This window comes from Chelmon rostratus, chromosome 1 (assembly GCF_017976325.1).
Source record: "Chelmon rostratus isolate fCheRos1 chromosome 1, fCheRos1.pri, whole genome shotgun sequence".
NCBI classification, from domain to species: Eukaryota; Metazoa; Chordata; class Actinopteri; order Chaetodontiformes; family Chaetodontidae; genus Chelmon; species Chelmon rostratus.
In genome coordinates this window covers 32,743,637-32,769,871 of record NC_055658.1, presented here as the reverse complement: position 1 = coordinate 32,769,871, position 26,235 = coordinate 32,743,637, and the positions used below count along the sequence as shown (strand labels likewise).

The following is a 26,235-nucleotide window of genomic DNA, read 5'->3' as shown; positions in this document are numbered from 1 at the left end:
GCACCTGACTGACCAATCAGAAGAGACGAAACAGTCTCGTGACAGAACTCGTAGAAGTGTCGCTCTAGTCAGAAATATCCGCAAAAAAGTTGATTTGCTGACATTAATAGTGAATTTAGAGTTTTAAAGATTGAAAATATTTGACATTTCTGTTGTATTTGGTGTCAGGTTTGTAAGACTGACGTTTGTGTTTTATTTACATTGTGTTACGTAATTTATTTAAGATGTGTTTTCAAGAATGAATTAAGTATTTTAAACATGGCATTGATTCTTTGGCTTACATGTGTATGTAAGTTATCTCTGATGTATGTTTTACGTCAAGATATTTCTAAAAAGTTAAATTCGGGTCAAGAGAAAACGACTTTTTCTCAGCCTGTTAGCCAGAATAAATGTTACAGCTTGGATTAAAGTGTTGTTGTAGAAGTCATCAATGTCTCCACCTTGTAGAATACGTCTTCACCGACTAATGCAGCCGATGATTAATAGTAGCTTTTGGTATGATTTTTCCAAGAATCATCTCTTCCTATTTTTTCCCAGAGATCATGAACGCAGCGTCATGTGCCGCTACGATCACGTGACGTTTTGTTGACGGCAGGAGATGAAGAAAGATGGCGGCCCGCTGGAGCAGTGAGAATGTGGTGGTTGAGTTTCGGGATGCCCAGGTATTTATGTCCGGAAGCTCAGGTGTGAATAAAGTGGCTGACAGCTCAGGTGGACAGGTGGACAGGTGGACACGTGGAGGAGACTTTAACTGAGTCAAGAACACACAGTCCCAGTTCACACTAACATATTACAATCCTCAGTTTTAGTTTTGTAGCGATTAGCCGAGTTCATCGATTTTAAATGTCATGAATAAATAATGCAGCGTTGAACATGTTGTGGTTAATCTGGTCTGTCAGATACTCGATGGCGAAAAGCTAAAACTTTAACTGACTTTTCCACTAAGATCCTCAAACCTTCTGTCACAGAGGAAGTTGAAGGTCGACAGGTGGACTTGTTAGTTAACAGGTTACAGTCCCGGACAAGACAGACGTGGAGAAAGGAGACAAGAACCAGAGCGGAAGGAGGAAACAAGGAGCCAACAGACTGCGGAGGCTTCCTGAGAGGAGACGAAACAAAGCCACCGGCAGAGATGCTGCTCCTGAAAGACATCACCCTGCCCTGTGGACACAGACCGGTCCCAGCCCCTGTCACAGCTGGACATCCAGGAGCTGTGGGCGGCATTTAGGACTGGTAGACCTTCAGATACAGACCTGCCCATGAGTTTACCAGGTGTCTGGGTTCTGACAGATCCACGGTCCTTCCTGTGCTCCAAGCCTTCGCTGCCCGTGACGCCGTGCCTGCAGCCATGGACAGGAGGCAGCTGAAGACCTGGTAACAGAGGCCTCCATGGCTCTGTCCGAGGCTCCGCAGAGCTTCCAGAGGAGGTCCTTTCCATTGTGGAGCGCTTCACAGTCCTCCTCCACAGTCACACCAGCATCCAGCTCCACTGCCGGGACTAGCCGAGACCAAACGTCCAACAGACTGAGGCTGGACGGACCCAAACCAGTGGAGCACACTGGGGTCAACTGTTCCTCAGGAAAGCCGGTCCACCCCTGAACTCTGCGGGGTATGAAGGCAAAAAGCCTCCTTGAAGTGCTCAGCTGTGCATGAGCATGGAGGAGAGAAGAACAACAAGGAAACAGTCGACATGTTTCTGAAAGACATTATTTAAACTAACATCTATCCTCACACATCTGTCAGCATCAGTGTGTCAGCAGATCAGTGACAGGACACGTCCCTGGAGGACAGTCAACATCACAGTGTTCATGATATTGTTAAAAAATGATATTATTATTATTATTAAAAATATTTTATTTTGAATTTTTTTAAACTCTCAAATATTGAGATCGGTCTGAAAAGGCCAGTATTGTTCAGGTCGTCCTCTACATAATCTCACCGTCACCGGCTCTTCTTCTGTGTTTTCAGGCCACCGCCATGTCAGTGGACTGCCTGGGCTCACACGCCGTGCTGTCAGGGTAAGTTCAGCTCACTGCAGTGTGTCAGAGTTGATCGTGACTGATGGGAGGAAACCCTGCAGGTTAGAAGCTCCTTCAGAGCAGCTGAAGCTTTGAGGGAACTGCAGGTAAAAGTTTTTATGGCCGTCTCATCGGCCGCAGCACCAGGCAGCCTGGTGTGTCGTCATGGAGACGATGACGCTCACTGAGGAGCCTGAGTTCTTCCTTGTTCTTTCTCAGTGGGGTACAAGCAGTTCGCTTTGCGAGGCGTCGCTTGCTGCTTCTACAAGCTTCTCTCGTGTACTAAATGTGTTTCAGGCGGCGTTTCCTCTACATGGTGAATCTGGAGGCTCCGTCTGAACCGCCGAGGAAAATTGGCCGACAGAGTAAATGGGACGTGGGGACGGTCCAGTGGAATCCTCACAGATCAGAGTCCCACGTCTTTGCTGCGTCTGTGAGTTCTGCTGTTAATAATAAAGAAATCTGCTCCTCAAATCAAAAGCGACTGTTTCTGAGTGTGTGTGTGTGTGTGTGTGTGGCGGGGGGGTCTGCAGAGTAACCAGCGTGTCGATCTGTACTCATGGAGGGATGGCTGTGGAGAAGTGCACACCTCCCTGCAGGGACACACCCGGGTCATTAGGTAAGGACAGAGACACAGTCATCAAATGCAATTCTCTGGACTCGCTGCGATGTGTTCACGGACTCATGATGTGTTCATGGACTCATGATGTGTTCATGGACTCGCTGCGATGTGTTCATGGACTCGCTGCGATGTGTTCATGGACTCATGATGTGTTCATGGACTCATGATGTGTTCATGGACTCGTGATGTGTTCATGGACTCGTGATGTGTTCATGGACTCGCTGCGATGTGTTCACGGACTCATGATGTGTTCATGGACTCGCTGAGATGTGTTCACGGACTCATGATGTGTTCATGACTCACTGCGATGTGTTCACGGACTCATGATGTGTTCATGGACTCATGATGTGTTCACGGACTCATGATGTGTTCATGACTCACTGCGATGTGTTCATGGACTCGCTGCGATGTGTTCATGGACTCATGATGCGTTCACGGACTCATGATGCGTTCACGGACTTATGATGTGTTCATGGACTCATGATGTGTTCACGGACTCATGATGTGTTCATGGACTGATGATGTGTTCACGGACTCATGATGTGTTCATGACTCACTGCGATGTGTTTATGGACTCGCTGCGATGTGTTCACGGCCTCATGATGTGTTCATGGACTCGCTGCGATGTGTTCATGGACTCATGATGTGTTCAAGGACTCATGATGTGTTCACGGAGTCATGATGTGTTCATGGACTCACTGCGATGTGTTCAAGGACTAATGATGTGTTCATGGTTTCATGATGTGTTCATGGACTAATGATGTGTTCAAGGACTCATGATGTGTTCATGGACTCACTGCGATGTGTTCATGACTCACTGTGATTTGCTAAGGACTTGCCTTGATGTGTTTGTGTCCTCAGTGATCTGGACTGGTCCTGGTTTGAGCCTGAGTTCCTGGTCACCAGTTCAGTGGACACCTACATCTACATCTGGGACACCAGGTCAGAGGAAATGATGATTAGAATGATTCATCAGGTGGTTTGAACACAGTCTGTCACCTGAATCCTGAAAGATGTTGTTAAGAAAATAATCTCACCTCAGTTTAGCAGCTGTTCTGGAGCTTTTGATCATATCACATGACCTTCATCAGCAGGTGGAGTTTTCTCAGTTGTCGTGGAACTGTAGATGTTCGACTTCACATTTTTCTGAGTATTTTGTGGAGGCCTCATCAGTGTTGGTCTGACAGTTGAAAGATTGTTCTTGATTTTTGGAAACAGAAGTCCACTCGCTTATTCTCTTCATCCTTTTTGACCAAACACTGTTTATGAGGTTAAGAGTGAATGAAACATTTACTCCATTTAAAGGGTGGAGTACAACGTGCACTGACTGGTCACCGACAGGCTGTCTGGTTAATTTGCATTATGAGACATAAAGACCATCAGTCATCTAAACACACGACATGTTTTCTCTGTTTGACTCCACAGAGACACTCGGAAACCTACGGTGGCGCTGTCTGCTGTCGGTGAGCTTTAATGGACACACTGGGTTTATGTTTTATTGCCGCTGGTCATTTCAGTTTGTGGACTGATCTGATTTCTCTGGTTTCAGTTTATTTCTGTGAAAAGCGTCGTGCACTGCAGAGAGATAATCCAGCACAGTCAGTTTTTACACTTTAATCACAGTTACAGAAATGTTTGGTGATGCAGAAGAGACTTCTCTTGAAACCTCCCCTTAAAGGTTTAAATCTCAGACTTCAGCATCTGTCCCACGTGTAAACAATCCACGGGGCCTGAGCTAAATGGCTGCTCTGTTATATCAGCTTCATCCAGATTTATTTTAAGCTTCCTCTTGCTCATGAAGAAGCGTGTTTTCCTTTGGATCTTTTTTTACTTTAATCAGCAAACTGATTAAGTAATTATGAGTAAAAGAGCTAAAACATGCAGCATGACCAGTGTTCTCTGAAGTTCACACCTGATCCACCTTTCCATCCAGCCGGGGCGTCTCAGGTGAAGTGGAACAGGAAGAACCAGTACCTGCTGGCGTCCAGTCACGACGGAGACATACGGATCTGGGATAAAAGAGTGAGCAGACGACGCGTTAGCTGAGCCACAGTGAGCTGTGTGTGAGCACCAGAGGCCTAAATGTTCGTATGATTCCCTCTGAACAGAAGCCAAACACGGCGGTGGAGTACGTGGCGGCTCACCTGTCGAAGATCCATGGCCTCGACTGGCATCCGGACAACGAGTTCATCCTCGCCACGTCGAGCCAGGACAACTCCGTGAGGGTGAGAACAGCGAACGCTCGACCGTCGGGTCATTAAAACTTCAAATCAGAGTCAACGATCCGAAGCGGCCTGAAGAGGAGGAACGCTGCTCGATGACTCTGACTGAAGAAAACACGTCCTGTTTGTTGAATGATATGAAACATCACAGCTGTGTGTGTGTGTGTGTGTGTGTGTGTGTGTGTGTGTTTAGTTTTGGGATTACCGACAGCCCAGGAAGTACCTGAACATCCTGTCCTGTCAGGTACCGGTGTGGAAGGCCAGATACACAGTGAGTATCAATCCTGAGCTCAGATGAATCAAACTTTATTGATCCCACGAGGACGACGAAGCCAGAAAAGGTTAAAAATTGAACAGAGAGCTGCACACAGTTCATCACACTGAAGGTACACAGCTTCACGTCAGTGTGTGTGCGTGTGCGTGCGTGTGCGTGTGCACGTGTGTGTGCACGTGCGTGTGTGCGTGTGTGTGTGCGTGTGTGCGTGTGTGCGTGGCAGCCTTTCTCTAACGGCCTGGTCACAGTGATGGTTCCTCAGCTGAGGAGAGAGAACAGTCTGTTACTGTGGAGCACGCTAGACCTCAACAGTCCCGTCCACGCCTTCGTGGGACACGACGATGTGGTGCTGGAGTTCCAGTGGAGGCCGCAGAAAGAAGGTGACCGATCACACGCTGACGTTTGAAGTTCACACACATCCTGCTACACCTTCAGTTTTTTAGTGTTCCCACAAAATGAGAGAAAAACCGTTCTGTGTAAGTCAGACGGACTTGGAGTTGTGTTCTCTGATGGAGCTAGGCTAACAGTTTCCCACTGCTTCCAGTCTTTGTGCTAAGCTAGGCTAAATCCATCTTTTTTTGATACAAACAGCTCTTTAAAGTCTACACACAGCGCCTTTAACGTGTTACTTTGAATGTTTCAGAAATGCTTCAGCGGTTGTTTTTAAGTGTTGGTGGTGACGCTGCTGTTTGCTGACTCTGCAGGCTCGAAGGATTTCCAGCTGGTCACGTGGTCCAGAGACCAGACTCTGAGGATATGGAGGGTGGATCCTCAGCTGCAGAAGGTCAGTGTGCAGCGTCAGAGCGATCAGCCTTCTCCTGCTCCTGATTCACCCTCGTGTCTGTGTGTTGTTGTGTAGCTGTGTGTCAGTGACGTGGAGGACCTGATGGAGGGGATGTCTCTCACCGTGGAGTCGGAGAAGTCCCTGTCGTCTCAGGCGGGTCTGGACAGTCATCACAGTGTCGGTCCTGCAGCTGAAAACCTGCAGGGTGAGAAACACCTCAAAATCAAAGCATTGATTAGATTTCTGAAGGTTTGCTGAGTGTCAGTGCAGCATCACACTCCAGACTACACAGCGTAAAATAACTGCTAAACATCACACTACAACACACTGTGTACGATCAGTACTGCCACAGACGCTGCCAAAACCCAAAGAACACTTTGCCCTGACGTGTGGATCACATGTGCCTTCAAACATGTGTGACAGTGATCATAAAGTGGCGGCCCGCGGGCCGGAACCGTCCGGACAGCAGTGATCTCAGATCGCAGGGCTGAAGCAGGCTGTCACACTCTGCTGTATGTGGACACTCAGCGTAGCGTCAGCAGAGCGTGGTGGAGTCGTACTCTGAATGTGGTTTCATTAATTCAGCAGCTGAGTCGTACTTGAACGTCTCATTGAGGAAAACAACATGTACCATAAATCATTCTGTAAAGAACAAGACTGTCAGAGAGGCTACGTCATGCTAGCAGCTCTGTGAGGCAGGGCACAGCAGTGCTCTGAGCTAAATGCTAACATGCTAATGTTTACTATCACAGTTTAGTGGGTTTTTTGTTGTTAGTGTTCTTTTGTCTTTTTGCTAATTAGCTAAGTGCTAATTGGACAGAAAGACAGACAGGTAGTCAGCAGTCTCACCCGTCATCCTTCTGTCCCGTCGTCTCAGATCAGGACTCTGGAGGTCGTCAGGACTCGGCGGGTTCAGGTCTCCCTCAGACTCTGCAGCAGGAGTTCTCTCTGGTCAACCTGCAGATCAGAAACGTCAACGTTGAGGTGAGACGGATATTTTCTAACATATAATATAAATTATGATGCTCTGGACGTCTCCTGCTGTCACTTTGACCTCAGCGGGGTCATTATTACTGATTCTGGTATTATGAACGACTTCATAAGGAAACCTTTAATTACTGAATGTAATTAGGTGGTCGTCAGTGTCTTCATGTGTCTGGACGTTTGCATCCGTCGACTCGTCGCGTCTCACAGCTTGCAGGAACGACTGCCGTCATTGAGAATAACTTCAGTGATGACAAGCTGATATGAGGAACTTAAATTACTAATCATGCTAACGAACACACTCAGGACCACTGGAGCAGAGACTGTCCAACAGGAAGTGACCTCACACTGAAAGGTGTTCTGTGTCGTGCAGATGGATGCGGTGAACCGCAGCTGCGTGGTGTCGGCTCACTTTGGCAGTCATCACGTTCACCTGGTGATGAAGTTTCCCGCTCAGTATCCTAACAACGCCGTGCCCACCTTCCAGTTTGTTTCCCCGACAACCATCCCCTCTGCTATGAGGACCAAGATCCAGAAGGTACAGACGCTCCTAAACGCACCACAACACACTGCTTCACTGATTTAATTTTGACCTTTTATTTAAAGGTTTAAAGTGTTCCTCCAAGGATGAAAAGACGATGGTGGATGATGTTCCGAGTGCAGAAGTGACGCTTTGTGTTGTTTTTAATTCTCCTCAGATTCTGACCGACACGTCGCTTCAGAAGGTGAAGAGGAACCAGAACTGTCTGGAGCCGTGTGTCCGCCAGCTGGTGTCCTGTCTGGAGTCAGACATGGTGAGGACGCACGCACGCACGAACGCGCACACACACACACACACTTTGTGGCTGTGATGAACTCTGAAGCCTCCACAGGAAGTTAGCAGCAGTTGAATCTTACAGCTGTGTCTTCATGACGTCTCTCCTTTGTCAGACGCAGGAGGACGGTCCGGCCTCTGGTCCCTTCATTCTGTCCAACCCCGTCGCTCCGGCCCTGCAGGCGTTTCCTCGAGTCACCAACACATACGGCTCCTATCAGGTAACAGACATTTAGACCAGGGGTGGGCAACCTCTGGCCTCTCGGCCACATATGGCCCGCGCGACCGTTTGATCCGGCCCGCGAGGCAATTCAGAAACACAAAAAAGCTTTGACTTTTTCAGAGATAAAGAAAATAGCAAACCTACAACATGAAATCAGTGAGCTGCGAGGCAACAACCTGCTGCTGAGAGCAGCTCTGTTCAGAAAGGTTCCTCACCCCGAGACTCCTCACAGCAAACACCCGCAGGGGCGGGATCAAAGTGTGGGAAATCACAAAGGTAGAAGTTTGAGCGGTGAACATCACAGACTGGCAGTGAATGCATCATTAAAGGAAAAGTTCTCTCTAATGTTTTCTCTTTTTTCCAGGACGCTAACATCCCGTTCCCTCGGACGTCCGGCGCTCGTTTCTGCGGCACCGGCTGTCTGGTTTACTTCACCCGGCCAATCACCATGCACCGCTCTGCCCCGCCAACTGAGCCCACACCCAGGTAAACACACCCTCAGGTGTTCACACACCCCACGAACACTCGCGTCTTTCTTCAGCTGCAGTGAAAACAAATGAAAATAGAAAGCTGACAAAAAAGTTCAAATCCTGCCAACTTTCTCACCTCCACTCAGCTGACCAATCACAAAGAGGGTGAGATGTTCGCTGTCACAGAGGTACAGAAATTGTCAGACACGGCTGCCTCTGATTGGGCCACCAGTTCTGATGCAGCGTACCGGCACCTGAACACAACAGCAGCATATGATGACTGTAAAAGCACCTGTACACGTTGTTTTCCCTGTCAGGCTCCTGACACACTCATTACCTGGTCAGCACTCACCTGTCCTGCTTCCTAGTGTTACTGTACTTTGTGTGATGTAACACTTGTTTAATCAGGTGATCTGACTGAGATCAACATGACGTGTGTGACTCTCTAGAGTCAGAGACAGAAACAGAAACCAGCAGCTTCTGATCAATGTTATCAATCAGTTTACAGGTGGATGCAGGTGTTTAATGGAGCTAGGCTAACAGTTCACCCTGCTTCCTAAACTAAACATGTCCTGGATCTGTGTGTGCATTCAGGTCCCTGTCAGCTCTGTCGGCCTATCACAGCGGAGTGTTGACTCCGATGAAGATGCGTTCAGAGTCTCAGAGCACTCTGCGTCTGTACAGCGGCAGCCCGACACGCTCCGAAAAAGACACCGTGTCCATTTCCTCCTTCTACTATAAAGAACGGGTGAGACACACACACACACACACACACACACAGTGTCCAGTTGACTTGTTGGTGTCTGACTAAATGAACTGACACAGTCGTGTAACATCACGTCGTCTGGTTTACTCACAGCTGTGACACAAACATCATGTGAAGTTGAACAAACACCTTTCTGAACTTGTTGCTGCTACATGGAGTCACAGACAGTTCACAGGATGAATTTGTCTTCTTCTCTGTCTTTTGGCATGAATTAACTTCCATACGAGGAGAGAAATGCAGGCTTGTAGTAAACAAACATTTCTTTTTGCCTTCATTGAGTTCTACACTGAGCTGATGGGGAGTTCAGGGGGACTGGGAATGTAGAGCGCTGCCAGCTGTGTTTCAGCAGCCAATGAGACGTCACCGATGTCTTGTGGTGGTTTTGGATGTAAACGTCCTGTCTCCCTGATGGGCTTCTGTTTGCTTTGTTTTTTCTTGTGTGGTTTTGCTCCGGCCAATCACCTGCCCCCATGCTGCTGCGGGCAACTCCTCCTTCCTATTCTCCTCCAATCAGAAGCTCCCAATCTCTGCCTCTCGCCGCTGGTCTGTGCAAACCCTCCATGATTGGCCGGTACTGAGCTCTGTCCCTCTTTTCTCTCGTATCTCCCTCCGTCGCTCCTCCGCTCCTCGTTGGGATTTTAACTTTGTTTTTTGCTTGTCACTGATTGGCTGACGTCCCTTTGACTAACGGACTGAGAGTTGTGTCACTAACGAAGTGAACTTCAGTCACGTGTTCTGAATTAGAATTTTAATGTCAAACTGTGCCGTGATTCATTCAGGTTTGTCATACTTTCCGACTCGTTTCTTCATCGTCCTGTTTGTTTGAATCTCAGCTGAATAAAGTCAAGTCTTTCCTGCTCAGCTGATCTGGTTTCAGTGTTCAGGTATCAGCACTGAGGATGTTTTACTCCACATGCTGCACCTAACCTTAGCATGTTAGGATGTAGCATCATCAGCTACGGTTGCCTAGCAAACATCCGCCTATGAGCTCCTCACAGGAGGCAACAACTGTAGCAGTGGCAGCTAGCATCGTTAGCTAAATTCAAATTCAGAACACACAACTGTGCTACCTGACTTCCTGTCTGCTGGCCAACTGTCCTAAGCTTTTAATGTTCACTAACACCTGACATCAGGTAAGTTTCTGTGATCGTCAGCACAGAACTGCACTTCGTATCTTCATTTATTTCATTTTAGACAATGTTTGAGGTAATTTGGCTGCAGAAGAGTTAATAAACTGAAAACTAACCATGGATTCACACTGCGAGACCGACGAGTCAACAGGTTCGTCGCTGATGAAGCATCCAGAGACGATTCAGGACAGACAGCCAATAAGATCACACTAACTTAACCTCCATCAACAGTTCAGTAACAGCTGTGATCATTGAAAGCTTCAGCACAGAGGACACGCAGTAAACCAGTGCAAACAGGAAGTGATAAGCAGCTGCCGTTCCTCTGAGTAATCACTCTGTTTGTCCCTTGAACAGACCGATAGTTGTGTTCTCAGCTCTGTTCACCTGCTGCTGAGAGACGAGCAGGAAAATGAACTCAGCTACTAAACAAACGTCCCAAAATTCACAGATATCCCAGATGTTCAGGCCAGGTTTATGTTCATGGTCCCCAGAGTATAAACCCTAATGATCTTGTTGACCCTCTGACCTTTCAGTTTGGTCCATGAGGTGGACATTTTGTCCCAAAGAAGACAGGTCCTCCAGAGCTGAGTTCACAGGTAGAGCTGAGCTGTACAGACTGTTCGTCCACCATCAGTCAGCGTCTCGCAGTGTGAACTGTCTCTTACAGTAATTTGTCATCAGACCACTTTTAATCAGGTGGTGCTTCGCCTCCTCTGGGCCTGCTGTCTCCCCCCTCCCATCTGTCTGTCCACCAGAAATCACGCCGGTTTAAGACGAAGCGAGAGGGGACGGACTACGGCAACCGTCCCATCAAACTGGCCGGGAAGGTCATCATCCAGGAGATCTCCTGCCTGCTGCCCGTCCACAAAGCTCTGGGCGAGAGCTACATGTGAGAGCAGACCCACACTCATCAGTCCGTTAAATCAAACACTCGATTGACGGGTTTGGTCAAATGAAGCTGGAGGGAGACTGATCAGCTCAGACTGGGAGAATAACACATGTTTTCAATGTTTTCTGACACTTCAGAGACCAAATTATTACAAAATACCCTGCAGATGAATCGATAATGAAAACAGTCAGGAGTTTCAGCTGTGGCTGACATTCAGAGACTGACGTGTGAATCACAAGGAAGTAAAAAACCCACAAAGCAGAGCTGTAAACCGGTTCAAAGTATCCCAATAGAGACGTGAACCATGTCTATAAACATGTCTTCTGTTTGTGGTCTGAGAATACTGACCAGTGCATGTTCACCCATGCTGGTAAACACGAAGGTAAACCGTCATTAGAGGACATTCACTGAAACAAAGCGTCACGAGCCATCAGCTGTTTTATTAGCTTTTTTAACAAACTGACTCTTTGTGAAACAATCTGGTCGTAGACGTCGTCTCTCAACTTCAACTCTGTTCTAATCAGACTCAGTTATCAGAACACAGAGGAGAAGTCCTGGCCCGGGTCTGTGTGTTTGGATTGTTTGTGGATGGGTAAAAGGGATGTTTTCTGTCTTCAGTCTGAACATGAACGACGTCCAGGAAACGTGTCAGAAGAACGCAGCAGCAGCGCTCACGGTCGGACGCAGAGACGTAGCAAAGGTGAAGATTTCATCTTTTTATATTCGTCTTTTCTTTCCTCCGTTTGGTCCCAAAGCACTTCCTCTCTCCACATGGTGGCGCTGTAGAAACTACCTGAAGTTCATCTTTCATCCACTCTGACTTCAGTTTTTTATCAGAAACAAATGAGCAGAGCTGCAGTCTGCTCAGTCTGCTCAGTCTGTTCAGTCTGCTCAGTCTGCTCAGTCTGCTCAGTCTGTTCAGTCTGCTCAGTCTGCTCAGTCTGCTCAGTCTGCTCAGTCTGTTCAGTCTGCTCAGTCTGCTCAGTCTGACGTGAACGTTGATGAAGTTCAGTCATTTTTATGTATTTATAATTAAATCTGAATGTTTGAATTTTGTCGTCATTAACTGGTAAACTGAGTGATTGAGACTCTGAAAACATTAGAAACAGTCAGTATAAGAGAAATCTGTGTGTTTGCTTCAGTCTCATTCTGAAAGATTCAATATAGAACAATGTTCCTGATGGTGGCGCTATGACCACCTGTCCTCACTCTGTGTGTGTGTGTGTGTGTGCGTGCAGGTGTGGGCCCTGGCGTCAGCAGCGACCAGTCAGGACCTGAGTCCAGACTCAGACCCGGACACAGAGACGCCCTGGGCCAGACACCCGTTTGGACGCCGCCTGCTGGAGACTCTGTGAGTTTGTTATGTTTAATGTCTCAGTCTGAAAAACTCCTCTGTCACAGCACGATGAGAAGTCTTCCTTCCACCGTCCAGTCAAGTTCAGTTTTAGTTCACCTCACAAAGTGGTTTTTTCCCCTCCTGGACCCAAAAAACACAGAAGCCGCTTCCAGTTAAAGGCCTCTGGGTCAAAGACTGAGAAAAAGGCTAAAACTGTCCTGCAGGGGGCGCTTCAGCAGGATAGAAAATATATAATGCTTCGCAGATTGTACGAGGCGTTCAGAGCCAGAACTAAAAGTGGCGTGTTTGTGTGTCAAACCTCCAGCTTGGATCACTACAGTCACATGAGTGACGTTCAGACTCTGGCCATGCTGTGCAGTGTGTTCAGAGCTCAGGCTCCAGCTCCAGACTGTTGCTCGCTGTATGGACACCATCCATCCCGCTCCTCCATGTTCCCTCCACACCACTCCAGATACGTAAGTCCTGACCGCCTCTTACTGTGATCTGCTGCGTCAGTCACACCAGAAGATCAGTTCAGCCTGATCCAGCATCCGGTGCAGAACCTTTAGCTAAGCTTAGCACAGAGACTGGAAGCAGGGGACACTGTTAGCGTAGCTCCAACAGAAGAGGGAAAACTCCACTTTCCACCATCTCTGATTTACTCGTTGGATGTTTTGTATTGAACAGGCGCAGAATAAGAAATGTTTTAGCATAAGTTAGCTCTGGAGCTGCTGGGAGCAGAGCCTGAACTCATCATCTGTGAAGCTCAGGGTGGTTAGTTGTTGTTGATTAGATCTGAGCTAAAGCAGCTGAGCACAGGATGCGCTGCTGACTAGCTGGTTAGCTAACAGGATGCAACATGTAGCTGAGGCAGACTACTGAACTAATGTCATCAGAATCATTTGAATGATCCTCTAAGTCCAGAAGAATTCTACACGCAGTTGCTTTAATATTAGGGGCTGTAGTGAACCTCGTAGCCTGTAGGGGGCGCTAGCAGCATCCACAGCAGCATTTATGAGCGCAGCTTTATCATGTGAATCCACACCACTAACCAATCATCTCATCAGTTCTGACAACGGAGAGCCAGAGAGGACAGAATGGAGGACGCTTTGAAAGTACTGATCAGTCTCATAACGTTTAAACGTCGTAACGGTTCATGTGTGTGTCATCTCAGCCCAGCTTCACCTCCAGCTCCGTCACCTCGGGCTCATGCTCCAGCACCTCTGACTCCATCACTACAACCACCTGGAACACAGGTGAGACTCCGCAGCGCCGCTCGCAGGCCGACTGCTGTACTGCATCACCGTCTGAGTTTCTCAGGATGTTTAGATTTCTCACATTTATCACACGTCTTGTTTTTGTTTGTAGGTCGAGAGTCTGAGCACGCCAACCCCTGGGGTGAATCCTCTCCTGACGACTATCGCTATGGCAACCAGGGTTACACAGATCCACGGGAAAGAGAGCGAGAGCAGCACGACATGAACAAGAGGTGACGTAGCTTTAAATAGGGCGGTGGGCGAACTGGTGTGACTGGTATGTGTTTCGTTACCAGAACTGATGTCATTTCCTGTCCTCCTGCAGACTGCTGGATCCCACCAACATGCTGCAGTTTGACGACTTCAAGAAGTGTTACGGTGAAATCTTGTACCGCTGGGGTCTGAGGGAGAAAAGAGCGGAGGTGCTGAAGTTCGCCTCGTGTCCTCCTGAGCCTCACAAAGGCATCGGTACGATCCTCTCCTCATATTCTTCTCTCATATTCTCCTCAGATTCTGTCTCCTGCGTGCTCACGTACGAAACCGTGACAAGAGGAAAATACATGAAATGTTACAAATGATCAATTAAGTCAAAATATTTAAATATTCAGTCACAATTCTAAGAATCAAAGTCAGAGTTTGAGCATCTCCACGCAGCGTGTTCACTCAGCAGCAGATGTGTTTTAAATGTGTTTGTGTGTGTTTAAAGTGGAAACGCAGCAGCGTGTCCTGACGTGTCCACGTGCATCACGCTGTGCTCTTCCTCTGTCGTCTCCCGCAGAGTTCGGCGTGTACTGCTGTCACTGTCGCAGTCAGGCTCGTGGGACTCAGTGTGCCGTCTGTAAGCGTCTCACCTTCCAGTGCGCCATCTGTCACGTGGCTGTGCGCGGCTCCTCCAACTTCTGCCTGAGCTGCGGCCACGGAGGACACACCAGTCACATGATGGACTGGTTCCGCCAGCAGGACGAGTGTCCGGCCGGCTGCGGCTGCCACTGTCTGCTGCAGAGCACCTATTGATGCGACGCAGACTGCTGAGAGAGGAGGGTCTGATCAGTCAGATCTGAGGACGATGAGCTCCGACTGATCTGAGATTCAAAGATTCAACACAGAACTGTGAACATGCTCTGTTTCTCCTTCAGTGTCTGAGTTTTTTATGTCAGAGGATCGAGCCGGTGGATTCCTCCTGGTCTGTCGTTGAGACACCAAACAGCTCGCCATCACGCCATCAGCAATGTTTCCAGGCTGCAGGAATGAAACTCAATCACAGCATCAGGATGTAGTCCTGGAAGAGTCTGTCCTGTGCTACGTTCATCAGTCTGCTGTTTCCATTCCCCTCAGAATGTGCATGAAACGCTGCGGTACAGTTAAATCCTGTTGAAGCTTTAATGGGTTTTATGGTGTGCTGCTAACAGCCGCAGGCGCAGCAACACGTCTGAAGCTGCAGTCCTGTCCTGCGGCGCTGCAATAAAAACACACACAGAGCACCAGAAATTATACAAAAATACACACATTCACTGAAACGTAGGAAGTTACTGTTAAATACATGCTGTGAAACTCTGCAACAGATCTGAACCTCTGATTCACAGAGATTCAACGACGCCGTCATGTGATGGAGGTTTTAAAGTGAAACAGCTTTACGATGTCATCAGTCCGTCCAGCACTTTGCTCCAGTGTACAAACCACTGTTCAGATTGATGGACACTCATGGTCCCCTGAGCATAAACCCCCCTGTCTGTGGTTAGTTCACTGTTCGTAGTAACAGTGGGACATTCGAGTGTCTTTGGTTAGTTCACTGTCTATCATAACAGTGGGACATTCGAGTGTCTGTGGTTAGTTCACTGTCTATCATAACAGTGGGACAGCTCATGGCTGCCTGCAGCCACAGTTGGTGTTTGTGCCCCATAACAAAACGTTTCAGAGGGTTATTGATGGATGTGACGCACTGACGAGACATTAATGTAGCTTCCTTCCTGACCGTCTCTTCATGTTCACAGTGGCCTTAAATGACTCACTGCTGGATTCAGACGTGATCACAGGACTGATCTTAAATGTGAAGCAGAGAGAATGTTTGTGAGTTTTCTTTATGAGGAAGATGAAGAATGTTTAAATGTAGTTTAGGTGAAATAAAAGTATGTTTGAATTCAGTCAAAGTGTGATTTATACAAAAATTTAAGAGGACATTAAATCTGAAACCAAATCCTGGCAAGGTTTTTATGAACTCTAGGTTTAAATGAGCTCGTCCCTTCCTTTAGCGCCATCCTCAGGACATAACGTAGGCGAGCAGCTGCGATACAAGCAGCTTTGTTTGTACTGTACGCACTCTGTGACATCACAGTTTGTGGACTGCTGTTTTGAAGCGTCCAGTGTGGCATTTTGGCCGTCGCCATCTTGGCTTTTTGGAGCCAGAAGTGAGCATATTTGGACAAGAGGGCGGAGCTGCCATGGTACACATTGCTGTGGTTCTGTCCTGATTGGATCTGACTGAGAACCCTATTCTGTGAGCGAGTGCCACGATTATGTGAGTTCAGAGTTAAAAGGGATGAAATGTTGGATGTAAGCAACTGCATGAAAGCTTTATAGATGAATAAAAACCAGTGCTGGTCTCGCCTACAGCCAGAGGAGGCCAGCAGACTTTATTGTAAAAGGTACAATGATGAGAGCTTTAGGGAAGTCTATAAACAGGGCAGACATTTTTCTATCCAGGGAAAGTGCAATGTCGTTTGAGATGTTGCAGAAATGGTACTCTGCTTAGGTCTGAATCCAGATTGATAGGAAGTGAGTAAAGAAAATGAGGAGAGATATGATTTAAGTTGATCATTCACCAAGGTTTCCAAGATCTTAGCCAGACAACACAATTTGGAGACTGGGCGATAATTATTAACATCAGCTTTGTCACCACCTTTATGCAAAGGAAGGACACGACATACACTGGAATAATCCCCACTGCCTGTATAGACAGACGGATATTTAAGATATGAGTCAGCAGTTTCATAAAACAAGCAACCAAATGATCAGCACCAGCTGATTTCCTTGTGTTGACTGTATATCCTGCTTTATGGTCTATTTTATTCTAAATGTGATCATAACTATACGAATTACTAATTATATTAATAAGCAATACTAAATGAACATCATGCTGCACTGACAAAGACTTGAAACTAGCAGTTAAGTCCATTAACTCTTTAGAAACGATTTACTGAGCTAATAAATCAAGTGAGAAGCCGGGGTGGCCTTGCCCCCTGCTGGCCATTAGAAAGAATGCAGGTTTAAGGCACTTCCACATTAGCTTCTGTTTAGAAATGTACGTCTGAATTCTTGGTTGTGTAACTGGAGCATTAAAGCATTCCTCCACCAGCAGCAGATCAGGGCTGAATCTTCCCTGGCCGACAACACGATGTCTCATTTTGTCCAACATAAACACAACGAAACGTGGAGACAACTGTGGACAAGCATTGCTAGTGTCTCTTCTAAGCTTTCCACCTCTCGTCGTGCTGTGTTCAGAGTCTCAGTTAATTTCACCTCGTGAAACGTATGTTTATGTCATTTGATAAAGGAACACAGGATTCACAGGGCAGCCATGATGCACATTCAGCTGGAGGAAAACCTGAATTATCGATATGTCGACGCCTCAAGAGTTCAAATCTCATCATCACGGACTTCCTGCCCAAGTGCCCATGTTGAATCCATACGAGCTGCATGGTGGCTGACCTCTGACCTCTGGACAGGACGTTAGACGGGAGGTGGGGGCTGTGGTCGGTATCTGGAGGGCGATTTGAGTCGACAGAAGACGCACTGAGTCAGCGGCTCTGAGGTCTGTCGTCTGGACGCAGGGAAGGGCTTCCCACACTCCTCACACTGAAACAGACAGGTTTCTGTCAGGCCGTCCGTCATCACGCAGCCAACAACTATTAATATTTGAATATTTGAATGATGGGGGGGGGGGGGGCTCTCTGACCTCGAGGATGTGACTTCCTGTTCCTTCAGCCCTCCTCTGCAGGACTCCTGGGATTCTCTCCATGTTCTCTATGTCCCACAGCCTGACAGTCCTGTCCTCCAGAGACACAGGAGACCCTCAGCATGAACCCACTACAGGAGTGGATCTGTGATCTGTGTTACTGCACCACGCTTCAGCTACATGAAGACTTTCAGGTGGAACATTCATTTCACTGATCAGGGAGCAGTAACTGATTATCCTTAAAGCATGAACAAGTATTTGTGAAAATCTGGTTTAAATATCAACAGTTTTCCTTTGTTTGGCTTGTTAACAGATACAATAACATGTAATGCTTTTTTCCACATTCAAATCTAAATCTGAATATTCACTGACAGCCTTCGTCCACACATCAAAGCAGACAGACTTTTTCCAGATCAGTAAGGACTCAGGCCACAGGAAGGCCCAAATTTAATAATGTTCACTCTGAAATATTGGTGAGGCCTGGTTGTAAAAGAAGAATTAGCCTCCAGTGAAGATCCTGAAAATCGTACAAATGTCAGCAGGTCCTCAGGATCTTCAGAGAAAGACCCTGAAACAGCTGAACACAAGAACACTGAAGCTCAAATCAATCAGATCAGCTGCGTTTAGTGTGACAGTGATCATAATGATGATGGTGAGAAGGGTGGACTGACACCTTGGAGGCAGAGACTACCAACTTCCTGTCAGAGCTGACTGACACATCCGTCACCCAATCACTGTGTCCCTGTGACAAAGACAACAAGAACGTGTGAGCTGAGCTTTCAAAATCAACACGATGCCTTTGATTTCAGGCTGATCAACACTGATCTGAGAACAGTGTGTGATGGTCACAGTTTAATCACCTTCAGGATGAGAGTCTGGCAGAGGGAGGACATTTCCCAGAGTGCAACGGTCCTGTCGTAGGAGCCAGACACCAGCAGCTTTGCTGTGGAAACATGACAGGAAGTGTTTTAATAGACGAACAACATGAAGCTGAATTGAAGATCAGTCAGAGTGAATTAATCTGGAATTCACATGCTGTGAGCTGAACTGGAGTCAGTCTAAAATGGTTCATAAAACCACCAAATTTAGCCTAAAACTGAAGGTCATGACCTCAGTGTCCGACTTCAGAGGGCATCAGACAGGAAAGGCAGTCCTGACCCGTCCCTGCTGCCTTGCTCAGAGGTCTCACCGTCAGCAGAGAAGCTGCAGGAGCTCACGCTGCCTTCATGGCCGCTCTGCAGAGTCGTCCCGCCGTGAGATCGAAACCCTCCCGCCTGCAGGTCCCACAGCTTTAAGCTTTTATCCCATGATGCTGTGCACAGGAAGTGCCCATTGTTGGTGAAGCAGCAGTCAGAGACAACGTTGCCATGGTAACTGAGAGGAAGACAGGAAAAAAACAATGCAGGAAGACAGAAGAAGAAGAAGCAATTAAGCATGTTGACTTCACTCATTTCAGATGTTTCAAGTGTCAAACAGGAAAAGAAATACACCATCATCAAACCTCTGATCCACAGGGGCCTCTGATCCACAGGGGCCTCTGATCCACAGGGGCCTCTGATCCACAGGGGGCCCTGATGCAAAGGAGCCCAAAAGCCCCCAAGTTCACCGTGTGGCACTCAGTTTATTATGATGTAACTGATTTACACTGAGTTAAACTCTCGCTTTAAAGTCTGTCTTATTTCAGTTTATCATTAAAAACATGCTTACTGGCTGCGGTTGGTTACAGCAGGTGAGAAGACGCCACTCTCACACCTGTCTGTTCACAGAACACAGAAACATTCACAAACCACAACATATACATATGTATATTATGTATATATGTGTGTGTGTGTGTGTATATATATACATACACACACACACACACACACATATATACTGTATATATACATATGTGTGTATGTACACAACATAAACATATATGCACACGTATCACATATACACACACACACACACACACACACACACACAAAACATATTTTTACAGCATACATGGTGTGTTATTGTAACTAGCGAGCTATGGAGAAAAGGCAAGGCAAATTTATTTGTATAGTACAATTAGCAGCGTCGCCTCACAGCTAGAAGATCCCCGGTTCGATCCCGTCTGGGATCTTTCTGTGTGGAGTTTGCACGAACAAGTGTGGAGAATGCATGAACAAGTTTTTCCATGTCTTCTTTGGACAAACATCCCATAATTCTGGTTATATTTTCAGGTGGTACGAGGCTGATTTGGTAATGAGCTGTAAATGGTTGTTAAAATTCAGATCAGAAAGAAAAAAGTCCAGGACAGAACATCCCATGAACAGCATGTTAACCAGTGAAGTGGAGCCAGGCTAGCTGTTTCCCCCTGCTTCCAGTCTTTATGCTAAGCTAAGTTAGCTAAGCAGGAGATGGCTGTAGACTCATACTGAACAGACATGAGGGTGGAATCAATCTGACTGCCAGTTTATCAGGAATATTTCCGCTCAAACCTTTGTTTTCACACACAGAGTAGATGACAATGTACAGAGAATGAGAGAAGAGGAGGTGGGTCAGCAGCTTTAAAGACTGATGAAGAGTCTCAGGTGTGTTCGTCACCTGTTGACGGACACGGTGGTTTTCTGAGACAGCAGGTCCCACAGTTTGACGCTTCGGTCCGCAGACACAGTGGCCACTCGCTGGCTGCGAGGGTCGAACCGACACCGTGTGATGGTGGAACGGTGATGATCTGGATGAGAAAACAAACGCACCTTCGCTGACTCGTGGTAATAATGCAGACCGTGTGTGAGCTGACGGAGCTGCTGACGTACCGCTGACGTGGTGCACCGTCTGTCCGCCGGCTGCGTCCACGATGTAAACGCTGTTCTGAGGATCTGCGGCACAAACCAGCAGCTGGCCGTCACACGAGGAGCTGCAAGAGGTCAGCAGGCCGGCCTGCCTCCACCTCCACTGAACAACGAGGAGGAGATGATCCAACAATCAATCAATCAATCAATCAGTCAGTCATTCCATCAATCCATCGGTCAATCAGTCAATCAATCCATCAGTCAATCAATCAATCAATCCACCCATCAATCAACCAATCCATCAATCAATCAATCAATCCATCGGTCAATCAATCCATCCATCCATCAATCCGTCCATCAATCAATCAATCAATCATCCATCAATCAGTCAATCAATCAATCAATCCATCACTCCATCAATCAATCAATCCATCAGTCAATCAACCCATCCGTCCATCAATCAATCAATCCATCCGTCCATCAATCAGTCAATCAATCAATCCATCAATCAATATCAAGATTTCTCTTCATAAAAACATGGCCTGTCAGAATTGATTGTTGCTACTGACAATAATTTCTGTTACCAACTAATCTTTGAATTCATGGATTCATCATTAATTCCATCAAACGTGTTCAGTGAAAACAGAAAAGCAGAAAATCTGAGACTCTTCATTTTATTGATTATCGAAATTGTTTTCTGTTTTCAGTTGTTTCACCTCCACTGGGAGTTGAAATAAAACTTGATTGATTACAGATTAAACTGAAGATGTTGATAAATCATTAAAATGAGCAGCTGCAACATTAAAGTGATGAATACATTAATTATCAATAATTATAATACAATCATATATGTTATTCTGTATAATGAGTACTTTTAATTTTGGTACTTTAAGTATATTTTAATTCTAAAACTTTTGTAGTTTTACTTGTGAATGCAGGACTTTTGTGAGTATTTGTATACTGTAGTATTAATACTTTTACTTAAGTACTTTTTGATTTTAACTTTATTGAGCTTCTCGAACATGTGAACAAAACAGAAAACAGGTAATAAAACAAAGTGACTGAGGAGGACTCACCAGAGTCTGTCCTGTCTCCAGGTCTGAGGACACCATCGACTTATCCCAGGAGACAGTCACCACCCTGCAGACAGACAGGCAGGCAGAGAGACAGGCAGACAGACAGGCAGGCAGGCAGACAGGTAGACAGAGAGAGAGAGACAGACAGACAGACAAACAGACAGACAGGCAGGCAGGCAGGCAGACAGACAGACAGACAGAGAGACAGGCAGACAGACAGACAGACAGACAAACAGACAGACAGGCAGGCAGGCAGGCAGACAGACAAACAGACAGACAGGCAGGCAGGCAGGCAGACAGAGAGACAGACAGACAGACAGACAGAGAGACAGACAGACAGACAGACAGACAGACAGACAGGCAGGCAGGCAGACAGACAGACAGACAGACAGACAGGCAGGCAGGCAGGCAGGCAGACAGACAGACAGACAGATGATCAGCTTGCTCACAGTGATGGGAAAAGAAGGTGAGCACAGTAAAGTACTTAAAGTGATTAAAACTGTGAAACAAAAAATAACCACAAGAAACAAGTTGATATATTCTTTTCAATATTCTGCCCAGATGGACATGTGTGCTAGAAAACACTGATGATACATATTTATGTCTGTCTCTCTTAGAGACAGACAGATGGAGGCTATGTCTGTCTGTCTGTCTGTCTCTCTCTGTCTGTCTCTCTTTAGTGACAGACAGACGGAGGCTATGTCTGTCTGTCTGTCTGTCTCTCTCTGGCCTCAGGTCTAGGCTTGCTTTTAAAGAGGACACAGTTCGGGATCATCGTCTGCCTTCAGGCAGTTTGTTCCACAGAGTTGACCCACGGTCACTGAAGGCACCGTCACCACACTGACTGCTGCTGGGTCCCGTCGGCAGACCAGAGTCTGATGATCTGAGGCTTCTGCAGACATATTCAGACTTGTTTTACACCAACAAATCGATTCTGTATTTGATGAGAAGCCCATGAAGAGATCTGAGTACAGGAGCAATATGTTGAACCACTACCAGTTTTTCAGTCTCGCTGAGACGAGATGGATTTAACTTTGGTAACATTTTTAGGTGGTAAAATGCTGAACTGATGAAGTTCAGTTCTGAATCCGAGATAACAGCCAGATTTCTAACCTGCTCACTGGGGTTCAGAGACAGTGATCTCTGCAGTGGATCTCCTGTCTCTGACCTCACAACAATGATCTCAGTCTCATCTTTAGCTGCAGAAGGTTCTGGTTCCTCCAGTGTCTGAAGTCACTGATAAGTGATGGCGAGGTCATTCACAGGTCTGCGGTTCATAAATATACAGCTGTGAATGGTGAGACACACTGCGCTTCCGTATGATGGAACCCAGGTCCTGTTCATATAGACTGAACACTGAGGGGCCTTGAACGGAGCCCTGTGGGACCCCGGTGACTGTTTCAGAGACACAGAGGACGTCCTGCCTGTCAGGTAAGAAGAGAGACAGCTGACAGGCCAACTGCAGGTTTTAGTCCACTGAGTATAATGTTGTTGTTGTTGTTGTTGTTGCTGCTGATGGCGTCGAAGGCTGCTGTCAGGGGTCGTGATAATGAAATGGAAAGTTTGATTGAAGCTCTGCTGATCTTTGATCATTGATTACTTTTATGAGAGCTGTTTCGGTGTTGTGGTTTGTCCTGGAACACATCATACAGACTGTGGAGGGACAGTAACTATGCAGCTGTTTGTAGATGGTTTCCAGGTGTTTCACTAAGAGAAGGGATTCTGTCTGTAGCTGTTCGTCACAGATGGGTCCAAGCTGTTCTTTCGCAGTGCTGGTGTCATAACAGAGTGCTGTTCAATGTTTAGTGCATCACATCCGAACACATCATGTGACTAACAGAGGGATGAACTGCGTCAAAGAGCAGGTGGAGGAGCTTCATCTCCACAGTGACTGTGAGCAGGCTAATGTAAACCCCCTCTGAGGGTGGAGTACTACACCTGCATGTAGGAGCTGTTTTGATCCATTATTGACAAGTTAAATACCAAACAGAAGACTGATAGACAGTTTAAAGACAGTATGACGGAGCTAAAGGAAGGTGTGATGGAAGCTGTATTCTCTCAGTTAGAAACTGACTGTGGATCAGCTCTATCCTCCAGGAAAAAACATCAATATTTCCTGATGCTGACTGATCATGAAGCAATAACCTCATAAAGGTGAAAACATCCTGGTGAACAGTTATTAGCAGAGACTCACCTGCTGCTGTTTGGGATCAGAGCGCACTCAGTGATGGTTTTACCATGAAGTCCATCAAACACCCTCAGAGGTCTGCAGCTCTCCACATCCTGCACAGGTCAAAGGTCAACAGGAAACCATCATGGCTGACATCACAGCTGGCTGGCTGACAGCTGAGTATCAAACAGTACAGTCAGCACATGCCGACTGTATCACAGGGAAGCCAAAAACACAAAAACTGCTGAAAAACAAGTTTTCTAAATGAAACGTGATGAAATCTAAACATTTTTAAATAAATAAATCTGTCCACAGACAACGAGAAAATCCATTAAAGTTGTGATTAATAAACCAAATATTAAAACATTTAGACAAGCCTGGAACTACTACTAGCTGAGGCCTAAATGCATCTATGAAGAAATAGAAACCCACAAAGTTTTCATGCCCCTTGAACTTTTCCACATTTTTGACCACAAACATAAAAATATTTTATTGGCATTTTATGAGAAAGACCAACACAAAGCGGCACTCAGCTGTGAAGTAGAAGGAAAATTGTACATTATTTTCAAATTTTTCACTAATAAAAAATTGAAAAGTGTGGCGTGCAAAAGTATTCAGCCCCTTTTCTCACTCTTACGTTTAATTTCCATTTCCCGTGGACTCCAAACGATTAACTTTGATATGAAATCATGTAATAACACAGTGCATTATCCCTCCTGGCACAGCGGTCAAAACCTGTATCAGTCCTTCGTCTAGCAACACCTGTCACCTGGACGAAGGTTCCACCCACTGCACCGGACTGTAGAGGAGCTGAGCAGCTCCTTCAGTGGCCGACTGAGGACCCCCCAGTGCAGGAAGGTCCTTCATTCCCACCGCTGTCAGACTGTACAACTCCACTGTGTAGCTATTATGTGCAATAACCTCTGAATCTGCTAATACCTGGAATCAGTGTCACTATGAAACACATCGACCTCCTTCCTGTTGTACTAGAAGGTATTTTTATATACATTTATTTTTTCTTGCATTCACTGTACACAGAATACTTTTTAATTTTTTTAATTCCTTAAATTCTTTTTATTTTTTGCCTATTTGCAGGATTGCACTGTTCTCTCCCCCCGTGTGTTCTAAAGAGCTTCTGTAAGAGCAAATTTCTCCACTGTGAGATGAATAAAGTCTTATCTATCTATGTAGGACAATGACCCCACAGCATAGGGACCCCTACTGGCCCAATTAGTGTCTTGCATTTGCCATCTTACAATGGCTCCTACACGAGTCATTACTACATTATTAAATGAGCCCTCAGTACTTATGGGTCGGACCACACACACCTGCCAACTCAGCCATGATTTTCATGTCACACCTGTAAAGTTTCATGACAGCAGCTTGCAAGGTTGTGATGTGAGCGCACAGAAAGACAAACCAGCCCCGCTGTCGGCTGGCCGTGAAGGCAGCAGTCAGGACAGGTGGAGTTTACCCAGAGGATGGCGGTGCGGTCTGTGGAGCAGCTGAAGATGCTGCTGCCGTTGAAACAGAGTCGAGCAGCGGTGACGGTGCCGCTGTGACCTCGGAACACCTTCACTGGGACCTGCAGACACACGAACACACCACAGTTACATGATCGGCTGTGCACGTGAACGCAACGCATGCCAAGCTCGCCACTCACAGCGTCATTCCTGTTAATGATATTAATCCAATGAATATTTTTTTAAACTTTTTTTCATGTCATTTCACTCATCTCAACAGAATAATTAGTAATGGCTTAAAAAGTACATTAAATATTTACATTATGATATATAAAGATACGACACTGTGAAAGGAGCCAGTCTGCATACATTTTCATACTTTACATTTTGCAGATAATATTTATGTACTTTAGTTTTGACTGCAGTGTGATCTGTTTTCATGCCATTATTCAAGATTCTTTAGATTCAAGATTCTTTATTGCATTGCAACCCCCATATTAGAAACAAGATCATAAGAAAGATAAGAAAGATTCTAAAATAAAATTAAGATACTAGAATAAAATAAACCAACATGCAGTAAAAATATGCACAAATGCAATTAAAAATATACCAGAAATGAAAATATACTAAGACAATAAAAATATACTGAACAATAAAATATACCAGTGAAATGTACCAGTATACTAAAATGTATATATTGGATGTAAATGGCTGACCATTTAGTTAAGTGTGTGGTACTTAAATGTTAAGCACACAGAAGGTGCAGGTGGAGGTGAAGGTGTAAAAGTGCAGTGTGCAGTGACTCTTTTTATACACTTGCTTTAATCCACCGGTGTTCATTTGACCTTTACATCATTTCCTTCTCACCAGTTCTTCATCCTCATCATCACACCCTTTCAGCCTCCGACTCATTACTTTGACACTCAGCATGGAGGGTCAGGAAATACAAAGGGGGGAGGATCAGTGGTAGAAGTATTTCTAACCTTTACTTCGCAAAAAGCAGCAACATCAAGTACAAAGTCCT

At 46.1% G+C, this 26,235-nt stretch overlaps 2 protein-coding genes across 2 annotated transcripts; one reads left to right on the top strand and one right to left on the bottom strand.

Annotated features, from left to right (window-relative positions):
* Nucleotides 1–64: 64 nt before the first annotated feature.
* On the top strand, nucleotides 65–17,074 carry wdr59 (WD repeat domain 59). Its single transcript, XM_041949775.1, has 27 exons — nucleotides 65–168; nucleotides 538–662; nucleotides 1,969–2,018; nucleotides 2,316–2,451; nucleotides 2,552–2,637; nucleotides 3,502–3,582; nucleotides 4,066–4,103; nucleotides 4,574–4,662; nucleotides 4,749–4,865; nucleotides 5,056–5,133; nucleotides 5,360–5,516; nucleotides 5,841–5,920; nucleotides 5,996–6,125; nucleotides 6,798–6,904; nucleotides 7,278–7,442; nucleotides 7,603–7,698; nucleotides 7,835–7,939; nucleotides 8,306–8,427; nucleotides 9,006–9,159; nucleotides 11,063–11,196; nucleotides 11,815–11,896; nucleotides 12,435–12,547; nucleotides 12,858–13,008; nucleotides 13,707–13,788; nucleotides 13,901–14,021; nucleotides 14,114–14,256; nucleotides 14,567–17,074. Exons 2-27 carry the CDS (start codon nucleotides 609–611, stop codon nucleotides 14,800–14,802), a joined length of 2,907 nt encoding a protein of 968 aa, XP_041805709.1. The 5' UTR covers nucleotides 65–168; nucleotides 538–608; the 3' UTR covers nucleotides 14,803–17,074.
* Nucleotides 17,075–17,514: 440 nt separating this feature from the next.
* Nucleotides 17,515–26,123, bottom strand: LOC121608978 (WD repeat-containing protein 88-like). Its single transcript, XM_041940449.1, has 11 exons — nucleotides 26,079–26,123; nucleotides 25,223–25,333; nucleotides 23,773–23,861; nucleotides 21,579–21,642; nucleotides 20,527–20,665; nucleotides 20,315–20,444; nucleotides 18,930–19,114; nucleotides 18,601–18,683; nucleotides 18,414–18,482; nucleotides 17,741–17,836; nucleotides 17,515–17,640 (listed from the first exon to the last, which is right to left on the bottom strand). Exons 1-11 carry the CDS (start codon nucleotides 26,121–26,123, stop codon nucleotides 17,515–17,517), a joined length of 1,137 nt encoding a protein of 378 aa, XP_041796383.1.
* Between the last annotated feature and the right edge of the window lie 112 nt (nucleotides 26,124–26,235).

Excerpts from the sequence above, each read along its gene's own strand:
- wdr59 (XM_041949775.1), top strand. The coding sequence starts at position 609 with ATGGCGGCCCGCTGGAGCAGTGAGAATGTGGTGGTTGAGTTTCGGGAT. Across the intron at positions 5,134-5,359 it reads TGTGGAAGGCCAGATACACA|CCTTTCTCTAACGGCCTGGT; the intron begins GTGAGTATCAAT and ends TGTGCGTGGCAG. Across the intron at positions 7,443-7,602 it reads TGAGGACCAAGATCCAGAAG|ATTCTGACCGACACGTCGCT; the intron begins GTACAGACGCTC and ends AATTCTCCTCAG.
- LOC121608978 (XM_041940449.1), bottom strand. The coding sequence starts at position 26,123 with ATGAGTCGGAGGCTGAAAGGGTGTGATGATGAGGATGAAGAACTG. Across the intron at positions 23,862-25,222 it reads ACCGCACCGCCATCCTCTGG|GATGTGGAGAGCTGCAGACC; the intron begins GTAAACTCCACC and ends TGACCTGTGCAG. Across the intron at positions 17,641-17,740 it reads CAGGAAGTCACATCCTCGAG|TGTGAGGAGTGTGGGAAGCC; the intron begins GTCAGAGAGCCC and ends TGTCTGTTTCAG.